This window comes from Tachypleus tridentatus, chromosome 6, assembly GCF_004210375.1.
Source record: "Tachypleus tridentatus isolate NWPU-2018 chromosome 6, ASM421037v1, whole genome shotgun sequence".
Lineage (NCBI taxonomy): Eukaryota > Metazoa > Arthropoda > Merostomata > Xiphosura > Limulidae > Tachypleus > Tachypleus tridentatus.
Window position 1 is genome coordinate 150440088 of NC_134830.1, and position 24772 is coordinate 150464859.

General features: G+C 34.9%; 1 protein-coding gene across 1 annotated transcript in view; it reads left to right on the plus strand.

The window, feature by feature from the left end:
* The window catches only part of LOC143251780 (uncharacterized), a 66427-nt gene that overhangs the window by 11795 nt on the left and 29860 nt on the right, over positions 1-24772 (plus strand). Inside the window, exons 2-3 of the mRNA XM_076503024.1 lie at positions 18025-18198; positions 22589-22681. Coding sequence (XP_076359139.1) covers positions 18025-18198; positions 22589-22681 — 267 coding nt within the window. The remainder of the gene's footprint in view (positions 1-18024; positions 18199-22588; positions 22682-24772) is intronic.

The window sequence follows — 24772 nt, forward strand, 5'->3', positions numbered from 1 at the left end:
TTTTAATTCACCCCTCGAATCAACGTCTCAACTGAGAACTAAACTGTTTTATGTTATAGACTCCCGATTACTTGAAGTAAGTGTGTGGTATAAAGCTACAATTATGGATTGAATGCTCTGGGTAGCACACCGTGCATCTTTGAGCTTAAAAAATCATTATCTATGCCACTAGAGGTGGACTAACTTATGTTTTCGCGACTGTGTGTACCTGGCAGCAAGATCTCTGTAAAACAGCTTAATGGATTTTGACGAAACTTGGTATACATTTGGATTACGACTCAACTTAGAAGTTACTAGTTTTGGAGGATCAAAGTAACAGCAAGGTCACGAAAATCCAAAACATTCTTATCTGTTAATATGGAGACGGATTTTTCACACTGTTTTTGTCTGTGCCTCAGTTGAAAATGACTTGATTTTGATGAACGTATATATAATATTATTCCTAACTGTCATGTCTAAAATCCGTATGTCCGTTGATAACAACAGACATATTTTAATATTTATTGGAACCAAATATGATCAACTCTGCGTAGCGGAGGTATGCCCTTTATCGGCTGCCCCTCTAACTATATGAAGTTATATCTCTGCCTTTGTGGATCGTATGTTTAACATAAGTGTGGTTTGTTTGATTTTAACTTATCTTTACATTGGCTAATTTTACCTTTTTTAAGTTTCGTTTTACAATACACGTTTGTCATTACCGAATGTAGAAAATAAATAAATAGTGTAACATTTTTCGTAGGAATTTTCATTTAACGTTTAGAATGCGATACAGTCATCTTATTAGCGAAGCGCGAATTGGTAGTTGCGCCACCTGTTGTAAATTACCTAACTAGATAGCGTTTGTAACAATTTTTTGATTATTTAAATAATCACCTATTTGGTCCTGAACATCTTGCAAGACGTCTGTCCCAAAAATATCAAACTAACCTCGAAAAGGGGGTTTGTAAGATGAAAGCTTCTTGTTTATAATCGTCTTAGTCAAAGTTTCATAAAAAACTTCCGCTCTAATAAATGTCTTCCGTAATCCGTGTAAACAAACGCGCACTCGAAGTGAGTTAGCTAATGGGTTTTCATGCTAAAAAAGAAAAGTGATTGACGGTAAAACCAAACTATATAGAAGTTAAATGTTGTCATAGAAACGTACATTATTTCACATTTTTATTTTGAACGCTAAACTAACATTGCACTCGTTTATCAAATATAGAATTTTATTATATTTGTCATATCTTAACATTTGGGCCACATTTTAAACACGTGTGTGCTCAGTATTTTTAAACATGGTTTTACCTGTTAGTCGGGAAAATACGCTTGGCGTCTGAGCTACAAATACAGCAATTAACCTAAATTAGTTTCAACTCTTTTAACACGGAAAATCGAGTGCTATGAACCATGTTTGTCAAGATAAATAGTATTCGAATTAATTTCCTCAGCTATTTATTTGTTATGGATAATCAAACATACACGATGCAAAATTATATCCCCGTGATGATTGCTTCGTGATAAGAAGTAAACGAAAATAATTTTTCAAGTCTTTGTTTTCAAGTAGAACCCCAGTTAACATTTTCAAAATCTATTTCTTTATCCATTTATAATTCTTCTAAGCAATGTATAAAATCGTACACTTTCCGTTATTTATATATATATATATATTGTTAGTAAATTTCTTTTATGGCATTCATAACTCGGTGAAAGACGAATACGGAAGCGAAAAAACTTAAAACTATCTAGCGATGTGCCCACCACTTGTCGTATTGTATTATACTAACTATCGCAGGTGTTCTCTCTTGCCTATCTTGTGCTGCCCTCTGCAGTTAAACATTTAAGAAATATTTTAATACACGGGCGCAAGGTGGTTGTATGACATCATGGTTTCGGCTGGTGGCCTCACGCTGGGATCGATTAGCGATTTGGTGCTGACAGAGAAAAGGAAAATATTGTTAAAATAGGCGTACTATTGGAGGGGGCACATGTCCATGGGGGAAAGGAAGTGGGGAGATTTGAAACGAATAAGACACTTGGGTATGATTGGTAAGTTTTGTTATGAGTTTGTTAAAATGTTTTTACAGGGCCGTAGAAGTGGGTCGCAGAGACTGCCTCCTTAACCTCAGTCGTCGAGAATATAATATATACATGACGAGAGACCTTCGGGTCGTGACATATAACCAACGCTAACCCTACTTTACCATTACAGTCGGTCCTGTGATCATCTCGTATAAATTATATAGCATGAACTCGTCTCTTAGTGAATCTATTGCGCATGCTTAGTATTTGATTATTACGTTATTTAAAAATTGTCTAAGTAAATCGATAGGCTTAGTATATCACCAACAGTTTAGAAAACTTTAATGTCAAATCAAACAATTTAAGTACATTGTATAAACTATAAAGAACCAGACTAGTTTAAGAAGGCGTCCATAACTTTAAGAATCAAGGTTCAGAGTGATAAGAAGGCGATGGGGTATCTACTTGTATCACCCATAACAAAACTTCAAGGACAACAATAGAACAACTTGTATCTCTGCAAGGTATTTATTTGTAACGTTCATTTTTCTGCATAAACAGTCACCAAGAGACATATTTCTGCCCCTAGTAACAGTAATAAATCTTTGGATTAATACACGCACGTCCAAGATGTGATAATGTATGTGTGCGTATCTTAGAATAGATATGTATCTATTAAAACACGCTTACGTTTTTCAATCTGCACATGCGTGTACTGTACTGAGTATTAGTAGGCCAATTTGCAATGTTTGATTACCCTAAGTTTTGGGCGGGAGTTTTTTTTTAAGCCTAAACAAAATTGTTGTAAAGAGTGAGTTAGATATAAACACATTTTGTTCTCGTATTTTAACAACAAACTGAATTTGTTGTCCGGAGTAACTTTTTAGTTTCGCTTTGTTTAAATATCTTCGTAGTATATATTGTAAGAAGATTTCGTTGGTGTCTGTCGGGACAAATTTGTCAGCGATTGGTAAACCGAAATGCGCACTTTTCATAAGCTTTGCAGTGAAGATAGCAAGCATATGGTAGACTGGTATATAAAATAAGCAAGGTGTAAAATACAATTTTTTTAAAAAAGGTAGGATGTTTGGAAAGAAAGTTGTTTTAAATATTACTACAGTTTTTCTAATAATTTGTCTAACTCTAAATTATCGACGTAGTTTAGACCTTTGATATCGGTAGGGTTCACAGGTATGCCTCATTATGAAAAGTTGTTTTTAATTGTTACAACGTTTATCGTAAAGAATGTACAAAAAATTTGAAACTTCTATTTTGTATATATGCGCGTTTTTTTTTTGCATTAGAAAACGCATTTGCAAATAATTGTACGAAGCAAGTGCGTATGCAGTTCACCTTTATCGGATATCATTCACTTGTGCATATTGCCAGTCCCAAAGAAACAAACCTGTGTCGTTAACAAAGCAAGGCACTGAAGAACCAATCGTAAAGTGGCTGAGTTATTTAGTACTTTGTATGATTTAGCGTAAAACCTTTTATATTAAATCCTTTAAAGTTGTATGGATTCCACCACTACATGTAGACGTATCGTACTTTGATTTTCTTTCTCAAGCATTGCTAAAAGAGTTATGATTTGGCGAAACTGTAAACTACTGCAGAGGACGTAGCAAATCGTGTAATAGATTAGACCAGCACGTAAGCCATTCTCGGATTCTTTGTTCGTTCAAATTACATTTGTTTTAGTGAGGAAAAGAAAACTCGCAAATATGTTATACAACGATTTCCTGAGAACTATACCAGTCTTTTTCTATCGATCGATGTTAACAAAGCGTTGACTATTGAATTTGCTTTATAATAGCCTGCGGTGTTTCTTTGTTAGGACACTAAATATAGAAATATACAAGAGAATGCGCCTAGACTTGAATCACTAAAAACTAAAAGATGTGCAAGTTTTCAGCTTTACAGTTTATTACAATGAGTAATAAATAGTCACTGTGTAAAAAGGTTTTCCTTGGTAGTTTATACATCTGTTTTAATACATGTGTCGCTATGGTCTGAGCTTTAATATATCAGTTGAAAAACTTTCCGTGTACGCCATAGACAAGCACAACGTTGGAAGATGTTACACACTCGTGTTTGTGAAATCTGTATTATGTATGGTAATATACTTAATGGTGTAATGAAAGCATTGCCTAGTGGTTATCTTGTTGGATCGTCTTGGTTAGCTTATGGATCGTCTTCGATATCTGATAACGGTTATCTTGTACATCTGTTCAGGATACTGTTTTAGGTGTTTCACTCTAGTGCCCTGTAACGACCATTGTTTTTGTCTCATGGTAGTTAGCAGTGTGTGAAGTGTTTTTTTTTCCTTGTAACGTATAGTTTTCTCTCTAAAACTCGGTAATCGAAATTAGGGTTAGCTAGCACAGATGGTCGTTATATAGCATTTTACGGATATCTAACATTACATAGTTATCTTGATAATAGTAAATTGTTTTCATTACTTGTTTTAAGCCTGATTTATTGTTTGCATGATGTATGTATGTGTGTATAAGAACCCAATATTTAACACATGCCAAGGAATATTCTGCCAAATGGACTGAAGGACCCTCTTCTCTAGCGATTACTAATTAATAGTTAGTCAATTTTTAATAACACAGACTACTACACTTTTACCCTCTTTCAAACAAGGCCTGTCCTCGAGTTTAGTTCCAGGTTCGTGGGAGCACCACACCGTTGTCATATTTGTGCTGTCTCATTGGTCGGATTTGAACTCGACACCTGTCACAACAGGAGAGTGCTTTGTTAATTGAACTAACGTGCTAGTCCCCTAACACTTGCTGGTGAGGGATTTTAACAACTCAAACTGCATAAGAACCACAACAAAGGAACAGCTCTTAGTTATACGTTCTGTCACATAGAGATCGTCGCTTTAGCTAACTTTCACACACACAAACGTTACATGTCTTTAAAGCTTTTTAATTGTACGTCTAATAATAGACCATTTAAAATTGAGAGTGTGGGCTTCCTTAATGAACCTCTATGAATCTCTCGGTCTGGAGTTCGCGCACAATATATCCTAGGGCTAAATCTTTCATCATAACACCGACTACATTCAAGGCCTAATCGTCCTAGTTGTGAGAGACCACAAAGAAACAATGACTAAGTATTTGTGTGTTTATTGTTGTTGTTGTTTTCTTTTTTTGGTTCTTCGGAGTTTAAGATCAGATGACAGCATTAGTCACTTAATCCTAGAAATACTGATTGGGAAAAGGGAGGTACATCTGATTTTTAAACATTTTTCTCTAACGACGGTAGTCAAACTTTAAAATACTTTCTCAGGATTCTCCCAACCTAATCGATGTTTTTTTTTTTAACTTGAATGGGGAAAAAAAGGACCCCGTGTTTTAATTTATTTAAGTTTATTTTACGAAAAATATTGAGAACCGTACTCTAAGATACTTGTACACCAAAGTATTGGTGCAGGCCAAGACTGTTTCATGATTGGCGTAGCGCATGCATCATAATATATTAAAAGTGTTAACAAGATGGCGTTCGTTGCCGAGTTAGTTTTTACTCTGATTGTTATTAAAGGTGTGAAAACTAATATAGATGGTACGATAAACGTACAACATTGTTTTACTAAATTATAAACTTGTCTCAGTAGCAGAGGCGTGAATATAGTTAAAAATGATGGGGTATTGAAGACACTGATTTCTCCCAACTCTTGTCTGTCCGACCCTCTCCAACATCGCTACATCACTTCCTAATTAGTTCCATTTGTTCAAGTTCCCTGTCATTATCACTTGTTCAGATCTGTATCTCTCTTTATGAATTAAAGTAGTTTGAGGTTAAAGAGCAAAAATATAGGTTTTGAACATTTAAAGTTCTGATTTAGTAAAATATCCTTACTTCGAGGTTACTTACGAGGTCTTTGTAATAAATAAGACGCAGGCCTAAAGCTGTAACAGTCGTATTTTACCTGTAATTTTTTTTTTAACTTTAATATTGCTGTAATGAATTGTTTTGTTTTGAGTTTGGAAATAAGAACAATGAAAGTGGGTGATCTCAGAAATCAGTCTGTAGAAGAAGGGGTGATATTAATTTGTAAGTATAGACAGGTTAATATTTCAAAGTCAGTTTTTGTGCCCTTAAACCACATCGTGATTTTATTTTGCGAATTCGCAAGGTCGTATTTGGTGAGACGCGCATGAATTTTGAAGCGATGGGTGATATTTGTAGCTTGAGCACGTGCATCTACTGCGTGATTTCATCATAATCGCGTTTCGACGTACACTTCTACTGCACGTAATATGTATGTAAACACGTTCAGTGTATGTGTATAAATAATAAATCATTTGGAATATAAGTACTAGTTTACATTCATTACACAAAATCAAAACTTCTATATTAAAAAATGAAATATTAGAAGTTAGTTCTTTACTTAAACATTTTGTGTTTTATTAACAAACGTAATGTAGGTTCAGTTTTAAAAAGTAAGAAATATAAATCGGTAATTAATTAATAAAAGATATCGCTGTGCATAACTGATACACCAAGCAACATTTTTAGATTTTGTGTTTTAATGGTAAAATAGAATGGTAGTAGATAAAGCACGAGGTTTTTAACGTTGTGTTCTTCATAGATTGTTGTCTTGTTTAATTTTCCATTTTTGGAATGATGTAATAACTCTTTGTAATAGTTCGTTAGAACCTGTATCTTTTCTTCATCCAGTAAAATCTATCGCTTATAACGAGTGAAAAGTGTGATTTACAAACAGCTGTATTCTTTCAACTCATCGTCGTTGCTAGGATACCTGAGTTCGATAAAGCACTTTACGAGATTCGGGACTTTAAATAGAGTAAATTAAATCTCTAAAGTATACAGAGTGATTGAACAGGCCTAAAGCTGTAAGGCTGATGTTTTAGATAAATATTAACCTCCCCCGAGAGTATACTACGCTGTTTTGTTCTTTATTTGTATGAAATAGTGAGACGAATCTGGATTGGTTGCAGCCTCTTGCAACGTGACGGCGATTGTTGTAAGAACAGTGACGTCATTTCCAGCGGGAGTGTTTGACATTGTTAAGCCTCGGGGCGAACACAAAGTCTTGGCCGACAAACCACTTGTTTTATGTCCCGGATATGTTACTTTTTTTTTTTTTTTTTTAAATCAAATACTGTAATTGTCGTCTGTATGTGGTTGCAACTCGACTATCACTTCTAGAGGATTATTTCAGAAAATCAGAGCAGACGATAATTTAGTGAGATGTGTAATTTGATATTTAAAAATTTAAGAGATTTTCGATAGAATCAAATTGTTTGAACAAAAGATAGGTCTACTTTTTAATTGCCTAATTTCGTTGTACAAACCACTGGCTATAAACCCTCGTATTCTGATGCCTAAGTGATAAGTCCAAGACACACCGCTAACTATTGGGTATCAATACCTACGGAGGGCGCAGAACGGATAGACCGTTCTGTAGCATTGCGCTTAGCAACAAATAAACGAAATGCTTCCATTTGAATTCAAAGCTGTTATCTGAACCTACATCGAAAGATTGACGACAACGCCACCTATACATTTCTCGAAATGGTGAAAGTTAAACTATTGCAAGAAACGTAGAGATTAAATGTATTGTTTGTCAAGTAATTGATAATTAGGTTTCCACTATCACCACTCGATCTTATGAAGCCTGGTGTTGGGCGGTTGACATATTGTTACATTCGTCCTTTTATTTTTGGTCCGGAATGGTCAGTTGGTTAAGGTGCTTGACCTGTAATCTGAGGGTCGTGGGTTCGATCCCCATCACACCAAACATGCTCGCCATTTCAGCCGTGAGGGCGTTATAATATCACGGTCATTCCCACTATTCGTTGGTAAAAAAGTAGCTCAAGAGTTGGGTACTGACGGTGATGACTAGCTGCCGTCTCTTTAGTTTTACATTGCTAAATTAGCTTCGGCTAGCTCAGTCAGCCTTCGTGTAATAGAACTTAAATAAGTACAGCTTGGTCTAGTCAATGATAGTTTGTCACTGGGTGCTCAAACTGTGCGTAGTAACCAATGAGTGATAGTTTGACACTCTGTTCTGGTGCTGTGTACAGTAACCAATCAGTGATAGTTTGTCACTGTTCTGGTGCTGTGTACAGTGACCAAGCGGTGATAGTTTGTCACTCTGTTCTGGTGCTGTGTACAGTGACCGAGAGGTGATAGTTTGTCACTCTGTTCTGGTGCTGTGTACAGTGACCGAGAGGTGATAGTTTGTCACTCTGTTCTGGTGCTGTGTACAGTGACCGAGAGGTGATAGTTTGTCACTCTGTTCTGGTGCTGTGTACAGTGACCGAGAGGTGATAGTTTGTCACTCTGTTCTGGTGCTGTGTACAGTGACCAAGCGGTGATAGTTTGTCACTCTGTTCTGGTGCTGTGTACAGTGACCGAGAGGTGATAGTTTGTCACTCTGTTCTGGTGCTGTGTACAGTGACCGAGAGGTGATAGTTTGTCACTCTGTTCTGGTGCTGTGTACAGTGACCGAGAGGTGATAGTTTGTCACTCTGTTCTGGTGCTGTGTACAGTGACCAAGCGGTGATAGTTTGTCACTGTTCTGGTGCTGTGTACAGTGACCAAGCGGTGATAGTTTGTCACTCTGTTCTGGTGCTGTGTACAGTGACCAATCGGTGATAGTTTGTCACTCTGTTCTGGTGCTGTGTACAGTAACCAATCGGTGATAGTTTGTCACTCTGTTCTGGTGCTGTGTACAGTAACCAATCGGTGATAGTTTGTCACTCTGTTCTGGTGCTGTGTACAGTGACCAAGCGGTGATAGTTTGTCACTCTGTTCTGGTGCTGTGTACAGTAACCAATCGGTGATAGTTTGTCACTCTGTTCTGGTGCTGTGTACAGTAACCAATCGGTGATAGTTTGTCACTCTGTTCTGGTGCTGTGTACAGTAACCAATCGGTGATAGTTTGTCACTCTGTTCTGGTGCTGTGTACAGTGACCAAGCGGTGATAGTTTGTCACTCTGTTCTGGTGCTGTGTACAGTGACCAAGCGGTGATAGTTTGTCACTCTGTTCTGGTGCTGTGTACAGTAACCAGTCGGTGATAGTTTGTCACTCTGTTCTGGTGCTGTGTACAGTAACCAGTCGGTGATAGTTTGTCACTCTGTTCTGGTGCTGTGTACAGTGACCAAGCGGTGATAGTTTGTCACTCTGTTCTGGTGCTGTGTACAGTAACCAATCGGTGATAGTTTGTCACTCTGTTCTGGTGCTGTGTACAGTAACCAGTCGGTGATAGTTTGTCACTCTGTTCTGATGCTGTGTACAGTAACCAATCGGTGATAGTTTGTCACTGCAGGCCTAGGATAGGCAAGAAACAAGCGAACATTAAGTTGGGAATACCATGTGGTGTGTGTCTACAAAAATTGTTTACATATATAACGAACATTTGACGTCACTGTTACGAAACAGTCCTAGTTAGATAACTATTCTGTAGCAATTGAGTCTATTGTGTTAGACAACTACACGTTTTTATCTTGTTATAGTGTGATTTACATTATCACATTTATATTTCTGTCGTGTTGAAACTGACAGTTAAAACAAAACACAACTATTTGAGACTAAACACATTTGTGTAAGGTATAACGGGTGGAGTTTCATTATAATGTGATATTGTTAGTTTTCCTTAAAAAGGACAGTGATTTATGTATAAAGCATGTGCTCGTACATTACTCTGTTTCATCATATAATTCGCAAATTTTTTGAAATTTCTTCTAAATGTCTGGAGACGTCGTCTCTTTTAAACCTTTATTTATACATTTAGTTTTAACAATTAAAATTCAAAAGTAAACAAGGGTTTATTGGCAAATCAAGTGTCGTCTGTTCATTGAAATTGAATGGTTGCTACAATTATTATTTTCTTATTTTATATCAGGCCTAATTTTATAAGCAACACAGATTTTGAGGGTTTGGAGACCATAACAATATGTAAACGTGTACCTATGGTTTATTCTGGTTATTTGTACAGCTGTCTGATTGGTTAATTTGGATACCCGGAGGTTTATCCTATTGGAAAATTCCATCTAAGTTCAGCCTTCTTGTCCTACCTAGATTTTTTCTCTTACAAATTTGAGTTTTATTTTTAGAGTATAACTTTTGGCATGAAAAGCTAGGTACTCTTAAGACTATAATTTTAGAAATACTTAAAGGAATGTTGTAATATACAATTAGACTGTTTATTGACGTTCGAGTTTTTAAAATGCAAGATATTTCTAAATTATTACCAGATTAAAAAAAACTATCCTAAATATTAGTGGACAGATGGTTAAGGTGCTCGATTTGTAATCCGAGGGTCACGGGTTCGAATCCCCGTCACACCAAACATGCTCGCCTTTTCAACCTTGGGGACGTTATAATGTTACAGTCAATTCCGCTGTTCGTTGGTAAAAGAGTAGCCCAAGATTGGCGGTGGGCGGTGATGACCAGCTGCCTTCCTTCCAGTATTTACTAAATTAGGGACGACTAGTGCAGATAGCCCTCGTGTAGCTTTGCGCGAAATTCAAACCAAACCAAAATATTAGCAGAAGGTGTGTGTTTGTGACCGACCGTAAAGTGAATGGTACGTGGGAAACAACTGGTAACTGTATGTGATTGACCATTTCATTAAATTTATATTACTTCATGGAATTTTGAATTTCGTAGTTGGGTTAAAATCAGTGGCAGGTTAAGAAAATACAGCGCTAATATCCGGGTTCAATCCTTGCAGGGGTTACATTGCTGATAAATAGTCCGTTCTGCTTTGCGCTTAAACAGAAAACTAAACACTTATTAAGGAATTCATAATGTCGTTAAAGGTAATGCAATAAGTTCAGCTTACAAGCAGACAGTAACGTTATCAGAAGTCGTCCATGGTCGGTAGGATGATAAAGCTCTGACGTCGGAGCTGGCCAGGAGCGTTCCAATGCATGCCATACTGCATAGTTAAGCCGTAGGTGCGTTATAAGAGTGATAACCAGCCGCCCTTCCCATCATTACTTTGTAAGGTGATTAGTAGTGTGATGTTGGCTAGCTGCTTTCATCCTGGTCAGTAGTAGTGCAAAATTAGAGTCGCCATGATAGCTTTAATGTAACTTTGGATTCATTCTTGAATAAACCAAATCATATTAAATGGAAGCAAAAATATGATGTTAAAAGTGGAGTAATGAGTAGAACAGGTGACTCGAGAGGTCAAAGTAATGAGTAGAACAGGTGACTCGAGAGGTCAAAGTAATGAGTAGAACAGGTGACCCGAGAGGTCAAAATCACATTAGAAGAAAGCAAGGTGTATGATATTGATTCTGGAGAATATGGAAACGCTGAAACCTCTAAAACCATTACAGCTATATGTAGGTGTATCTTTTTACATACTTTATGGATTTCTAATCTGGAAACAAGATTCTGAATAGTAGACTCGAGTAGTTTATTTCTACCAATCAGAGTCTTCTGGGACATAATATTTCAAAATTCACTCCAATGTCTAGAGGGATCGGTTTTTGTGACCAGGAGTCATAGACTACAAAATCATTTGTTTATTATGTTTAGTTCCGTATATTTTTTCTTTCTTGTTTTTCACTTCTATCCATCCTACATTTATCGAGTACAATATTTTTGTTTTTGGACTTGAGTGCCGTATAAATACTTGTTTGTATTCCATGACACCTGTTCACACCTTTTTCGTTTTCGTATAATTGTTTATCTACACATTTATTTATTTCAAATTTAATTTCCATAGTTTTTTGTTTTTCGAAACTTCTTGGGACAGAGGATGTTGTAAGTACAAAGGTCACCATTCTGGTATTAAGTTAATCGCACTGCACCGCGTGGGAAGTTAAAAGGATAGCTGGCGCGTGAATTTGTGTTTCTTCAAATTTGAATTGTCGATGACGTAAGCGTCGAAGATCGCGATGATTGCGCGTGTTCTTTGTTGCATGAAACCACTGAAATATGCTCTATTATTAACTACGCAGAATCGATATATAAGTTGACGACAGTTGTTTTAACTTGTTATACCTAACCAACAGAATTTCATCTTTAACTAGTGTTGTGTGTGTGTGCTGGTATTCCATGAGGGATATGTATCTTCATTTGATGTTAGAGTCGCGCTGGTGATATGCAAATATTTACTCACAAAGACCGCTGTTGTGAAGTGTTATTTCAGCCCTTGCGTAAATGTAAGCGTTAGAAAATAAAACCACATTCACGAGTTTTCTGATAAAACGAGAAAATATTAAACACTGAATGTTTTAGAAACGTGTCATGTTTTTTTTTAGTCACCCATACCGTCTTTTCCAGAAACTTGTTACCGTGGGTCTGGTGAGTAATTGTGGAAGTAGCAGTAATTTGCTGTATAATTCAGGTATACGAATCGCGCTCTTCTAGTAAAACTCGTTTGTATGTCTCTCTCTTTAAACTCCTGTCGGGTCTTCCTACTCACGTCGTTATGTTGTCTTTTTGTTTGTTTTTTTATGTTAGTTTTCCTTGGATATCGTCTCGTGTATAATGTAAATTTAAAAACTAGTAGTTAATTATACATATCCTTTAGGCCTAGTAAGTGTCTTGTGATCGAAGATGGCACATTAATTGTGAATCGTATGCACGTGCAACATCTTAATCAGGCTTAGAGGTAGTTACACAGTTGAAACACGGTGTATTTGAATCATTTAATAAAAGATAAAACATAAATTATATAAATGAAATAAAGTATGAAGCAAAGTGTATTTAAATAAAGGATATGGGGTGTAGTGTATTTAAATAAAGGATATGGGGTGTAGTGTATTTAAATAAAGGATATGGGGTGTAGTGTATTTAAATAAAGGATATGGGGTGTAGTGTATTTTAATAAAGGATATGGGGTGTAGTGTATTTTAATAAAGGATATGGGGTGTAGTGTATTTTAATAAAGGATATGGGGTGTAGTGTATTTTAATAAAGGATATGGGGTGTAGTGTATTTTAATAAAGGATATGGGGTGTAGTGTATTTTAATAAAGGATATGGGGTGTAGTGTATTCAAATAAAGGATATGGGGTGTAGTGTATTCAAATAAAGGTACAGGATACTTAATGTCCAAGCTGAATGACATTATATCAACCTGTTTGTTTAATAATGACAATGACAAATTCTCAGGTCGTGTCACGTTAGTAAGGTTTTATGTGTATGGTCTAACACCAATGTGCCCTCTGTGATCTCGTGAGAAATCTTTACTTAGAGAAATGATATAATTTACTAAGTCACACGACCACCGAGGATAAGTTCACGTACATACCTCGGAATAAATTCGCTGCTTGTCATGGGCACAACTACTTTTCATTCGCGTCGTGGGACAGTTTGTACCTATGAGAGTGAAACGGAGCAGAACCACGTTGAAAGGCTGACTTGGTTCAGGTGACATTGAAAGGTGAAGATAATGTGGGCACCAACCACAACTATATGGTTAAAATGCCGTGTATCAGTTCAGTAACCTTAACTGTTTATCGACTAAGAGATAGGGTTTGGAGTTTAAGGTAATGTAGGTATAACCCCTCCAGAGAACTGTATACAAGTCTTCTGGATACAGTTGCTTTTGTGTATGTTAGTTTAAGTTTTATGTACGGTAGGCTGTGACACGTGGCGACAAAGTTGTATTTGTACTGTCAGTTCACAAGAGGAACTCGAAGTAATTGTTGATTTTGTTTAAACTTCATTCAAACGTAAATGAAAGTTTTGTTTGGGGTTGTTTAAAAGATTTGGTCTGATTGAAAACGCACGATAAGTAACATGAATACGTTGGACTGAAAAGGACAAGTGAAGTGTCTAACAGGTATCGATATAAAATTGGTATTGTCCTGTTGGTGTGGATTTAATTTTTATTGTGAATTACTCGATATTTCGTGATTTACCTTTAACTTAAGTGACGAGTTTGTTTATAGTGTCGTTCTGTCAAACTTCTAAGTAGAGATAATTAACTTATATTTAGTGAAATTGAAATCAATCCTGGTTTGATGATTTATCTTTGTTTTGTACTAAAATTAATAAAAGTATATTTATACTACCACCTTTCATAGTGTACGAAACACTCCAGATGTTGACCCAAAAGTTTCGAAAAACTTACTTATTTTAAGTTTTCTCACTTAGGTTAATAGTTCATTCATTTCACGAAGATAAAAGAAACCGCTCTTGAATTGTTCTGTTTGTGCGTCCTGTCGTAAAAACTACTTTCTATACTGAGAATTTAAAATAATTTCGCTCACTCTTATAGTGTAGTTATGACTATTAAAAGTCGTTAAATAAATGTAAGAGCAAAAGTTTACTGTGACGTCAGTATAGAATGGGGGTTTGTATATACATACTTGACACGTTGGCTCTTAAGTCTATTTCGCCGATACTTTCCAGGATCCAGAAAAGAAATGTTGTCTTGATGCCCAACTCTCATCTGTGTATGTAACCGTTGTGTTCCAGCCAGTAAGTGGCCCTTTAAAAAGAAAACAGAACACCACTCGCCGGAAGGGCCTCACTGGGAAGACTCATGAGCCACCGGTGGGTCGTGTGGGAGTCAACGCGTTAATATTGGAGGTTTGGGTTTTGGGGTTTGTATATACAAACTTAGCAAGATCTGTAGGTCAAGTGTAGAATATTACAATTTTTTGACAAAGTTTAAATTCTAGCAGTGTTAAATATTTTAACATTAAAATATATGTTCGTTAATGTCACGAACTGCACTATGGAACGTTTTGATGGAGAGACAAAGTGTGAAAAATCTGATAAATCAGCGACCTGTTGCTTCACCATGTACATATAACTTAGTAAATAACTGGGACCATAAACATGACTAGAATTATCTGGTTGACCTGGAGGTTAAAGTATTTGATTCGCAATCTGTGGATCGCGGGTTCGAATTCCGTCACCGAGCATGCCCTTTCAACCGTAGCGACTATGTAATGTTACGACCAATTTATTACTAGTTTTTTAAAGAGCAGTTGGTGGTGTTGACTAGTTGTCTTATCTCTGTCACTTTAAAACTTTGAACAGGTACACAGAATAGCCCTCGGGTTTTTTGCGTGAAATTTGACAAATAAGGAAATATTACTTTATTATTTAAAGTTCTCATTCATATAACCTTGACAACAACACTGTGTCTATTGTAAAAAAAAATATTCTGTGTATAACGTTTAGGCTTCTTTGGTTACCGACATTTGAATAAGACCTATCTTTATAGGTAACTGTAGAAACTAGATTGTGTGTGTTTTCTTATAGCAAAGTTACATCGGGCTATCTGCTGAGCCCACCGAGGGGATTCGAACCCCTGATTTTAGCGTTGTAAATCCGTAGGTTTACCGCTGTATTAGCTGGAAGCAGAACCTAGATTAAATGCACAATAATACACTCGTTTCGCTGCTTTTCCAAGCCCTGTTTTTGTATATCGTTTGACGACCCTTTTGTTATTACCGTTGTACGTATTCATATGTTGCCTTATTCTTAACTCACAGTGGTACAAAATATGTTAACACTGTTTTATAATTTGTTATATTTTTCTTAAACTGTTTTAGTATACACTTGTTGCTGTTTGTTAAGAGAAAATATATTCATGGCGTCTACAAGTATTTTAAAATCTCATTACATCGAGTCCATTGATTTTACGTTTCTCAGGGCGCTAAATTAGCTCGCGCCCGGAGACAAGTACTGTAACAAACAAAAAAACACTCCGGGGAACGTAAAGATTTAAAAGCGTGTTCCTGTTTGGTACGAAAAATATTGTGGCTATTGTCGCATACTACAAAAAACTGTGGGTGTAATTAAATATTGTATTTTCGTACCATAAATTTCATGAATAGTCTTTTTTTTTCCCAATGTTCTTATATTAGCTATCAACATCTAATTGTTTGTCTTATTTGTACCTGTTTACCAAACAAATGTGCGATCAGAAATTAAATGAATTTAGATATAACAGATATATGTATTGTCTCATATCATATCGTGGGTTAGTAGTGATAGAACGACAGTGAATACAAGTTTTACCATTATCGATCGAGTCTTGTAAGACCTGTTCTCGAGTTATGGTGCGCGAACTCTTTTCATGTAGTTCGAGGCAGTTAGAAAAGAAAAAAATCATTATAAGTGTTTAGCTTTTATTGTTCGCAAACATTTTGTTTGAGAACATCTGATTTTATCTATATAATGCTTTACGTTTAGTGTGATTGCAGAAGTGCGTGTTTAGTTTGTGCATAATTCACTAGTCTTATGCTGTCCCACTTCTAGTTTTAGGCCTAGGTTTAAAATGCCCTAACGTAAACGTTTATATGTGACCTCTGTTCTATATATATATGTTCGGCGACTTCATAGACTCGTATTTCGATCTATGTACGTTTAGGCCAACTCAGCCATGTGGTTGCATTTGCCTGATGTTGGAAAGCTCCAGGAAAAAAAAAAAAGTTTTGTGAATGTTAATTTATTTGAAAATAAAACAAACAATAACAAACAAACTTCATAATAAATTAACACAATTTTTCAGTATCTATGTTAATTTACTGAGAACTTTGTTCTCTAGAAAGTAGGTTTCTCGTCTTCAAATTCAAATTTTATTTTATTTTCTAAGTTATAACATTGCAAAGCGCGCGTGTACATGACCGGATAATGTGTGTAGGAGTGAGCGGTGCGTGCCTGTGTTAAGTCATAATAAAACAAAACAGGATATGTTAAGACTGTAATTAGTGTTGAATGTACTCTGATTATTAGGTAGATCGTGTGGGATGGAGGCCTATAATTTATTGAAATACTCAAGCTCGAACTCAAGAAATTCTGTATATAATTATATCTACTTATGGTCGGTGGAATAGAAGATTTTATTTCTAAAAGTATGTTGATTTTTAATAGTTGAAATGCTTTATATGCGTCATTTTTAAACATTTCTTTCAACTAGGCTTCGTAGTAACCAGATAATAGTGTGTTCTAAATTAGTAGATATTAACTACAGACAATCTACATATGAAAAGAAGGTGCAAAATAAATAAATGTTATATCTGTTAACTACTCCCAGTATTAGTAACTTAAATATTTTATACACTGTATTTAAGGGCTGTTTCTGATAATTAGGCTTAGTAATAACAGTTAAATATTTTAAACACTATTTTAAAATATTATTTCTTAACTGTGCTTAGTAGCAACAGTTTAAATGTTTAAAACGTTTTATCTAAACATTTCATCTTCTGATGTATTTAGTTTCTAAATCAAGTTTATCTGTAGCTTAATAATTTTTTACATACATTACAAATATTTATATGTGCTTATATCTTATTTTGTTCTACTTCTAAAATAAGAAAAATAACACTTCTTATGATATATTTTTTTCCAATTCTTATTATTGTGATAGGCTATTAAATCAAAACAAAATCTCACCTTTTAAATGATGGTTGACTAATTGTCACAGCTAAGACATCTACAGTTGTTTGGCAATTATAGTGTAGAAGTTTATTAAAAGGAGAATTGCCCATAGCTTGGACCTTACTTAGCATCAGTAAAAGTTAAAATATTTACAGTTTAATTATATAATCTAGTTCACTTCATAGTAGTTTTTGTTCATCTAATTAATTATATAAATATCACATAGACTGTTTACTGTCAATTCTTTTAATTAGTAATGTAGTTTTTAACCTGTTTATGTTTTGGTTGCTCAACTATCCCTAGTAACAAGACTGGTCTGTTGCTTTAACAGTTCTTTAGAACGAACATAAACCAAAACAATATATAAAAATTATTATAATATAGCATTATTAGTCATAACCATAATTATACTTTGTAAATGACTTAAATAAAATGAGTGATAATTGTCCAGTCCAGTTATTTAATCTAGTTCACACCAAACAATTATTGTTCATACAAAGGATATAACAAGCACTTATATCACTGTTGCATCTGTTGTATCCCAGCCTGCCTTATAAGCCCTTGTACTAGGCCTCGTCACACTGGATGTGGTGTCATAGTGTTGTTGACATATGTTTTAAATATACTTTTCTTTATTTCCACTTTGTAAGTTCATAATGCTTACTTTGGTTTCAGGCAAAAAGTCAAATAATGCTATGAGAACACCGTCACTGGACACAACTTCTCGCACCAACTCTGTCCCTCCCATGGAAATGAAGCCTAGCCGATTGGCAGTCCTGAGAAGGCTGTTCAAACCATGGAAATGGAAGAGAAAGAAAAGAAGTGAAAAATTTGACAAAACCTCTCGAGGTATAGAGCTGGTTAATATTTTTTATGTAACCAACTTCAGGTATTAACCACTTGAAGTTTATTGGTTGTTTATATTTTCCTCAATGAAACACGTAGAAGATTTGATTTAAACTTTATTAGTATTTTATTCAAAAGTTCAAGAAATACAATAATTTAATTTGTTTAAAAAGTTATGAAGGTGAATAATATATGGAACATTTTAAAGTAAATCTTTAATTTCAACAGTTGATACTGTAATAAGATAGTTTTAGTCAAGTGTATTTGTAATAAAAAGTCTGTAATCTGTTGACAGTTTTACAGTATCGCTACTAATGGTGTAGTATTTGATTGGAATGATTGATGATTGGTTGTCAGAGTCACACTACCAGTATTTATTTGTAATTTTCCGTAATCATTCATTTATAACCAATTAAAGTATTATTTTACAAGATATGGTTTTATTTGTTCTGTGTAGTCTTGTTCCTCAACGTTGTTCCAAGAAAACCAAATGTTTACTTAGTAAATCAAATGTAATTTAATATAGGTCTTTTTTTTTTTTCAAAAGTTACCAATCCCAGCCAAACTCTGATTTTGTTACATAATTAAAGGTCTGAACCAATTCTCGAAATTTATTCTGTCTGAAACAAAATTTGTTCTACAAAATAAAGTGTGGTGTTTAAATAAAATGTCCCTGCACAAAGTTTAAGCCACGAATTTTGTGATTCTTTGCTATAGATTTATCTTGTACAGTAAATGTGCTTTTATAAAAAAAAAAAAAAAATAGAAGCAAACACAATTAATCAAACTTTTTATTTTAACTTACTGAAAAGTAAAAAAAAATAAAATAAAAAAAATTGTAGCTAACAAATTATAATCTGTGATTAATTATCTCTTATAAACCATTGATTGTAATATTTCAACCAATTCCCAACAGTTGTCACTATAAACCTAGTTCTTTTCCATGTTCACACCAGTTTTTCTCACTATAGTATCTTTAACATAGCTTTAGAATTATATCTCACATTTCTGTATTTCATATTGTGTGCTTGTCTTATTTTCCTTTATTCAAGTTTCTAACTTTTATTTTCTATCATAAAATATTATTTATGACATTTGTAAAGGGTTTTTGGTAATTTGTGTCTAAATTTAAAGAACTAAATGTATTGTTATATTGACATTCATAACATCACTCGACCTTGGGTGGAGAGTGTGCTTGTGGCTATTATTGAATACTGTTATTCGTAACATCACTTGATCTTGAGTGGAGAGTGTGCTTGTGGCTATTATTGAATACTGCTAATCATAGCATTGCTCGATCTTGGGTGGAGAGTGTGCTTGTGGCTATTATTGAATACTGTTAATCATAACATCGCTCGACCTTGGGTGGAGAGTGTGTTTGTGGCTATTATTGAATACTGTTAATCATAACATCACTTGACCTTGGGTGGAGAGTCTGCTTGTGGCTATTATTGAATACTGTTAATCATAACATCGCTCGACCTTGGGTGGAGAGTGTGCTTGTGGCTATTATTGAATACTGTTAATCATAACATCGCTCGACCTTGGGTGGAGAGTGTGCTTGTGGCTATTATTGAATACTGTTATTCATAGCATCACTTGACCTTGAGTGGAGAGTGTGCTTGTGGCTATTATTGAATACTGTTAATCGTAACATCGCTCGACCTTGGGTGGAGAGTGTGCTTGTGGCTATTATTGAATACTGTTAATCTTAACATCGCTTGACCTTGGGTGGAGAGTGTGCTTGTGGCTATTATTGAATACTGTTAATCATAACATTGCTCGACCTTGGGTGGAGAGTGTGCTTGTGGCTATTATTGAATACTGTTAATCATAACATCACTCGACCTTGAGTGGGGAGTGTGCTTGTGGCTATTATTGAATACTGTTAATCATAACATCACTCGACCTTGAGTGGGGAGTGTGCTTGTGGCTATTATTGAATACTGTTAATCATAACATCGCTCGACCTTGGGTGGAGAGTGTGCTTGTGGCTATTATTGAATACTGTTAATCATAGCATTGCTCGATCTTGGGTGGAGAGTGTGCTTGTGGCTATTATTGAATACTGTTAATCATAACATCCCTTGACCTTGGGTGGAGAGTGTGCTTGTGGCTATTATTGAATAATGTTAATCATAACATCGCTTGATTTTGAGTGGGGAGTGTGCTTGTGGCTATTATTGAATACTGTTAATCATAACATCGCTCGACCTTGAGTGGGGAGTGTGCTTGTGGCTATTATTGAATAATGTTAATCATAACATCGCTCGATCTTGGGTGGAGAGTGTGCTTGTGGCTATTATTGAATACTGTTAATCATAACATCGCTCGACCTTGAGTGGGGAGTGTGCTTGTGGCTATTATTGAATAATGTTAATCATAACATCGCTCGATCTTGGGTGGAGAGTGTGCTTGTGGCTATTATTGAATACTGTTAATCATAACATCGCTCGACCTTGAGTGGGGAGTGTGCTTGTGGCTATTATTGAATACTGTTAATCATAGCATTGCTCGATCTTGGGTGGAGAGTGTGCTTGTGGCTATTATTGAATACTGTTAATCATAACATCGCTCGACCTTGAGTGGGGAGTGTGCTTGTGGCTATTATTGAATACTGTTAATCATAGCATTGCTCGATCTTGGGTGGAGAGTGTGCTTGTGGCTATTATTGAATACTGTTAATCATAACATTGCTCGACCTTGGGTGGAGAGTGTGCTTGTGGCTATTATTGAATACTGTTAATCATAACATCGCCGACCTTGAGTGGGGAGTGTGCTTGTGGCTATTATTGAATACTGCTAATCATAGCATTGCTCGATCTTGGGTGGAGAGTGTGCTTGTGGCTATTATTGAATACTGTTAATCATAACATCGCTCGACCTTGGGTGGAGAGTGTGTTTGTGGCTATTATTGAATACTGTTAATCATAACATCACTTGACCTTGGGTGGAGAGTCTGCTTGTGGCTATTATTGAATACTGTTAATCATAACATCGCTTGACCTTGGGTGGAGAGTGTGTTCGTGGCTCCTGTATTATAAGAAAGGTATTTTGATTTCTGTTATGCAGTAAATTGTTGATAGTTAAGCAGGAAAGTATATTTGTGATGACAAGAAACCCACTTGAAGTAAAATGTATTCTCAAGACAGTTGGTATGAGTATTAAAATATAGTACAGAACAAAGTTTCAACCTGAAGATGACCTAAGAAGGTCAAAATACTTTTGTGTACTTTATTTTAATTAATGTGCTAATACCACTCCCAGCTGTCTTGAGAAGAGAGGAAAGTGTATTCTTTTGTTGATAAACCACCTTGACATACCAAACATTTGAATTTTTGTGGTTAAAGAGAAGATGAATTTGAGGTAAATATTTTCAGGTTATTTCTGAACAAAAGAGTTCATAATATTAAAACAGAGAAGAACATTTATATGCAAAACGGCTCGTTTGGGCTGAGAAAACACTTTACATAGAAGAGCGAACAACGTTTCGACCTTCTTCGGTCATCGTCAGTTGTGAACCTGACATATAAATTTTTGCATATAAATTTCTCAACAAGTGGGTTTCTCGTCATCACTGAGAGAAGAACATGTTAATTTTAAAACAAAGTTCCAAATTGTTCCATATTCTAATGAGGTTATTAGCTTGTAATTATACACATGCATCTATACAAATGTTCCAGACTTTGTTTTCACCATTTTTGGAAATTCTATAGCAAATTTAGAACTGGTGCTGTTTTAATATAATCAATGTTTTCAACTCTTATCATTACCTTTAAATAAAATAAGAAAACTTTGTATGCAACACTTTGTGATAATGGAAATAAAACCAGAATAAATCTTCTATGGAATCTTTGGCCTTTTTTGTTATAAATAGCACATAACCATTTGGTGGAGTTAACTTCAACAGGTTGTCAAGTTTAGTAGAACTTGTAGAAGTCAAGAACTGATGTACAAAAGCAACATGTGTATACATTGCTGGTATTTGTCTCATCAGAAAGCATACCAAGTTTAGAATAATGTTTTGATTTACTTCTGTTTGTTTTTGATATACAAACAGTTCTCTAAGTGTTCTCTGAATGTACACATTTCTGTGCATTATATCTAACACATTTTGTAAATAATTGTTTGTTGTTGGTATACTTCAGAAGCAGTATAAAAAAATATTCTGACTTATGGTCATACACTTAAAACTCCCTGTCCCCAGCAAGGGACATTTTAGTTGCAGTTGGTAGTTTAACCATTCCATTTCTTTCACTCCAGTAATGAGTCTGTGTTTCATTGTGCTATTTTAGTTATCTTTATGAAGATGTGTATATTTAGTAATGAAACGTTTTTCGATCTGTTGGTAAGGTGTGAAAAGCTTGCTAATTATTTACTTGTTTGGTGTCAGCTTTGGAGAGGAAGATATCGATGCGGTCCACAAAAGAAGAGCTGATAAAGAGAGGTGTTTTACTTCCTGATGGGATAAACAATAGTCAGAGAGGTAAAGATTCCTCATTAATAATTTCATGTATTAAAATGTCTATAAATGGAAAGTTCTTTTTTCTAAAGTGTATGAACTCTTGTCACTGCTGACTTTAGATTTTTCTAGAAAGTTACAAAGATGTGTTTAAACATTTATCATTTTCTAACTTATAAAGATGCTAAAAAAACAGAAAGCAGGTCATTGTAGCTGGTTAAAGCAGTATATTCTGTCAAACATTTGTGATTTTAATTGCTTGAGGTGATTTCTATCGTATAGCTTCGTACTCTGCTTTTAAAGAAATCCAGAACATTTTGTTTAACTACTTGCAGATGTATCTGTGGGAGCAACTGACCATTTATAAGTTTGGCTGTGCATTTCAATCTTGTTAAAGCTGTACGTAACTTAGAGGTTCATTAACTTCTGGGTGTTTTGAAGGTTTTTGTAATGATAACCAGAATGTATCTGTTCACTTTCAGCATTGACCATCTGACAGGGTCTGTAGAGACACTCTCTAGATTGCCACCAGATGGCTTTTTAAAGTTATTAATGTAAGCTTACTAGCTTGATTTAGACAATTAAAGAACTTTTAACCTCTCTTTATATTACCTGTTGCTTACAAGTGTGATGACCATTGACTTCTAAAGCACATATTAATTATGATATATAGCAGAGCAAGGTTGACAAGTTGTGTAGAACTTGCAAAATACTGCTAGTAGAACTTATCAAGACTGTTTGAAAATGTAGCGTTGTGTTACTGGTATCTTTGACTGTAACCCAGGTAACAAAAGAACACAGAATATTAATTGTTATTTAAAGAACTGTTATTTCTGTAATATCCTAAGTTTCATTCTTTTGTTTTTGTGCTGGATTATATAAATTTATCTACAATACAAAAACTGTTTGTGAATAATTAAAAGAGTCTTTGAATAACAAGTTGGGTGTAAATGTTATTTATACTAAACAATTAGCAAGGTAAAGTTTAAATTATTTTCCCATTCAATACTCATAATGAACAAAGCTGATGAGACATCTTTCAAACTGTTATTTTTGTGATTTTCCAAATCCATCAAATTTTATCCAGAAAAAAATATTTTTTGGTGGTAAAAATGCTTTTTAATTATAGTTTTTAAGTTTATTGTATATATTTTCTGTTTTATTTTTATTATAAATTGTTTCATACAAAATGTTTCTCCAAGAGTTTTATTGTGATATCACAGCAAGTTTGTATCTTCTGTATGTACAAACATTCTTTATTATGTTGCTTTATACCCTACCTGTTATTTCTTTTCAATGTTTACTCTTACCATTGTGTTACATAAGACTTTTCACTGAAACCGTTTAGTTTTTTTTCTGTTGACAGTAGTACCCCCTTCCCCATGGCAGGTGAGTGAAGTACTCACAATCTCTCTGTTAGTGCTGTGTACTTCACTGCCATTTTTGGAGAGAGTGATTCATCTATCTAAATATAGCTCAACATCCTGCTTGTCTGGCTTCCTGCTATCTTCCTTTCTTATCAAACCTTAAATGATAAACGTTACCCCCCGGGACTAATGAGAAGTAACTTGTGATTAACTCTAAGATGTTTGGATAAAGACAGAATTTTAACCTAAATTAGGTAGGTTACTGGTACATTATTACTTTCTGTAAATATAAGGTGTTGAAAAAATTAGATGTAAGTTTAGTCAGTTTCTTTACTGCCTGCTACTGCTGGTATGCATTTCTCTGTATTTCTAGTGAATATGTAAGACAGTTGTTTCACTTTGTGAGTACAGTATTATTTGTAGATCTGTTAAATGTGTTGGAAAGGAAACTCTAAAGCTACTTTTTCATTCTACTGATGAATGAAATGAAAACATTTTACAATTCTACAACTATTTCTCATATAACTTATAACTGCTTTCATTAAATGATAGTATTACATATTTTTCTGTGTCTGTTTTGAGTTGTTTTAAAATGTATTAACCTTTTAAAGAATAACATCCTTTTAACATTTAGTTGTAACTGTTTTCAACATAAAACTACCTGACCTATTTTGTGTGCAGAAGTGTTAGGGTTTGTATGTAATAATAGTTTATTACACATGTAGAATTAAAATGGAGATAGCATTTG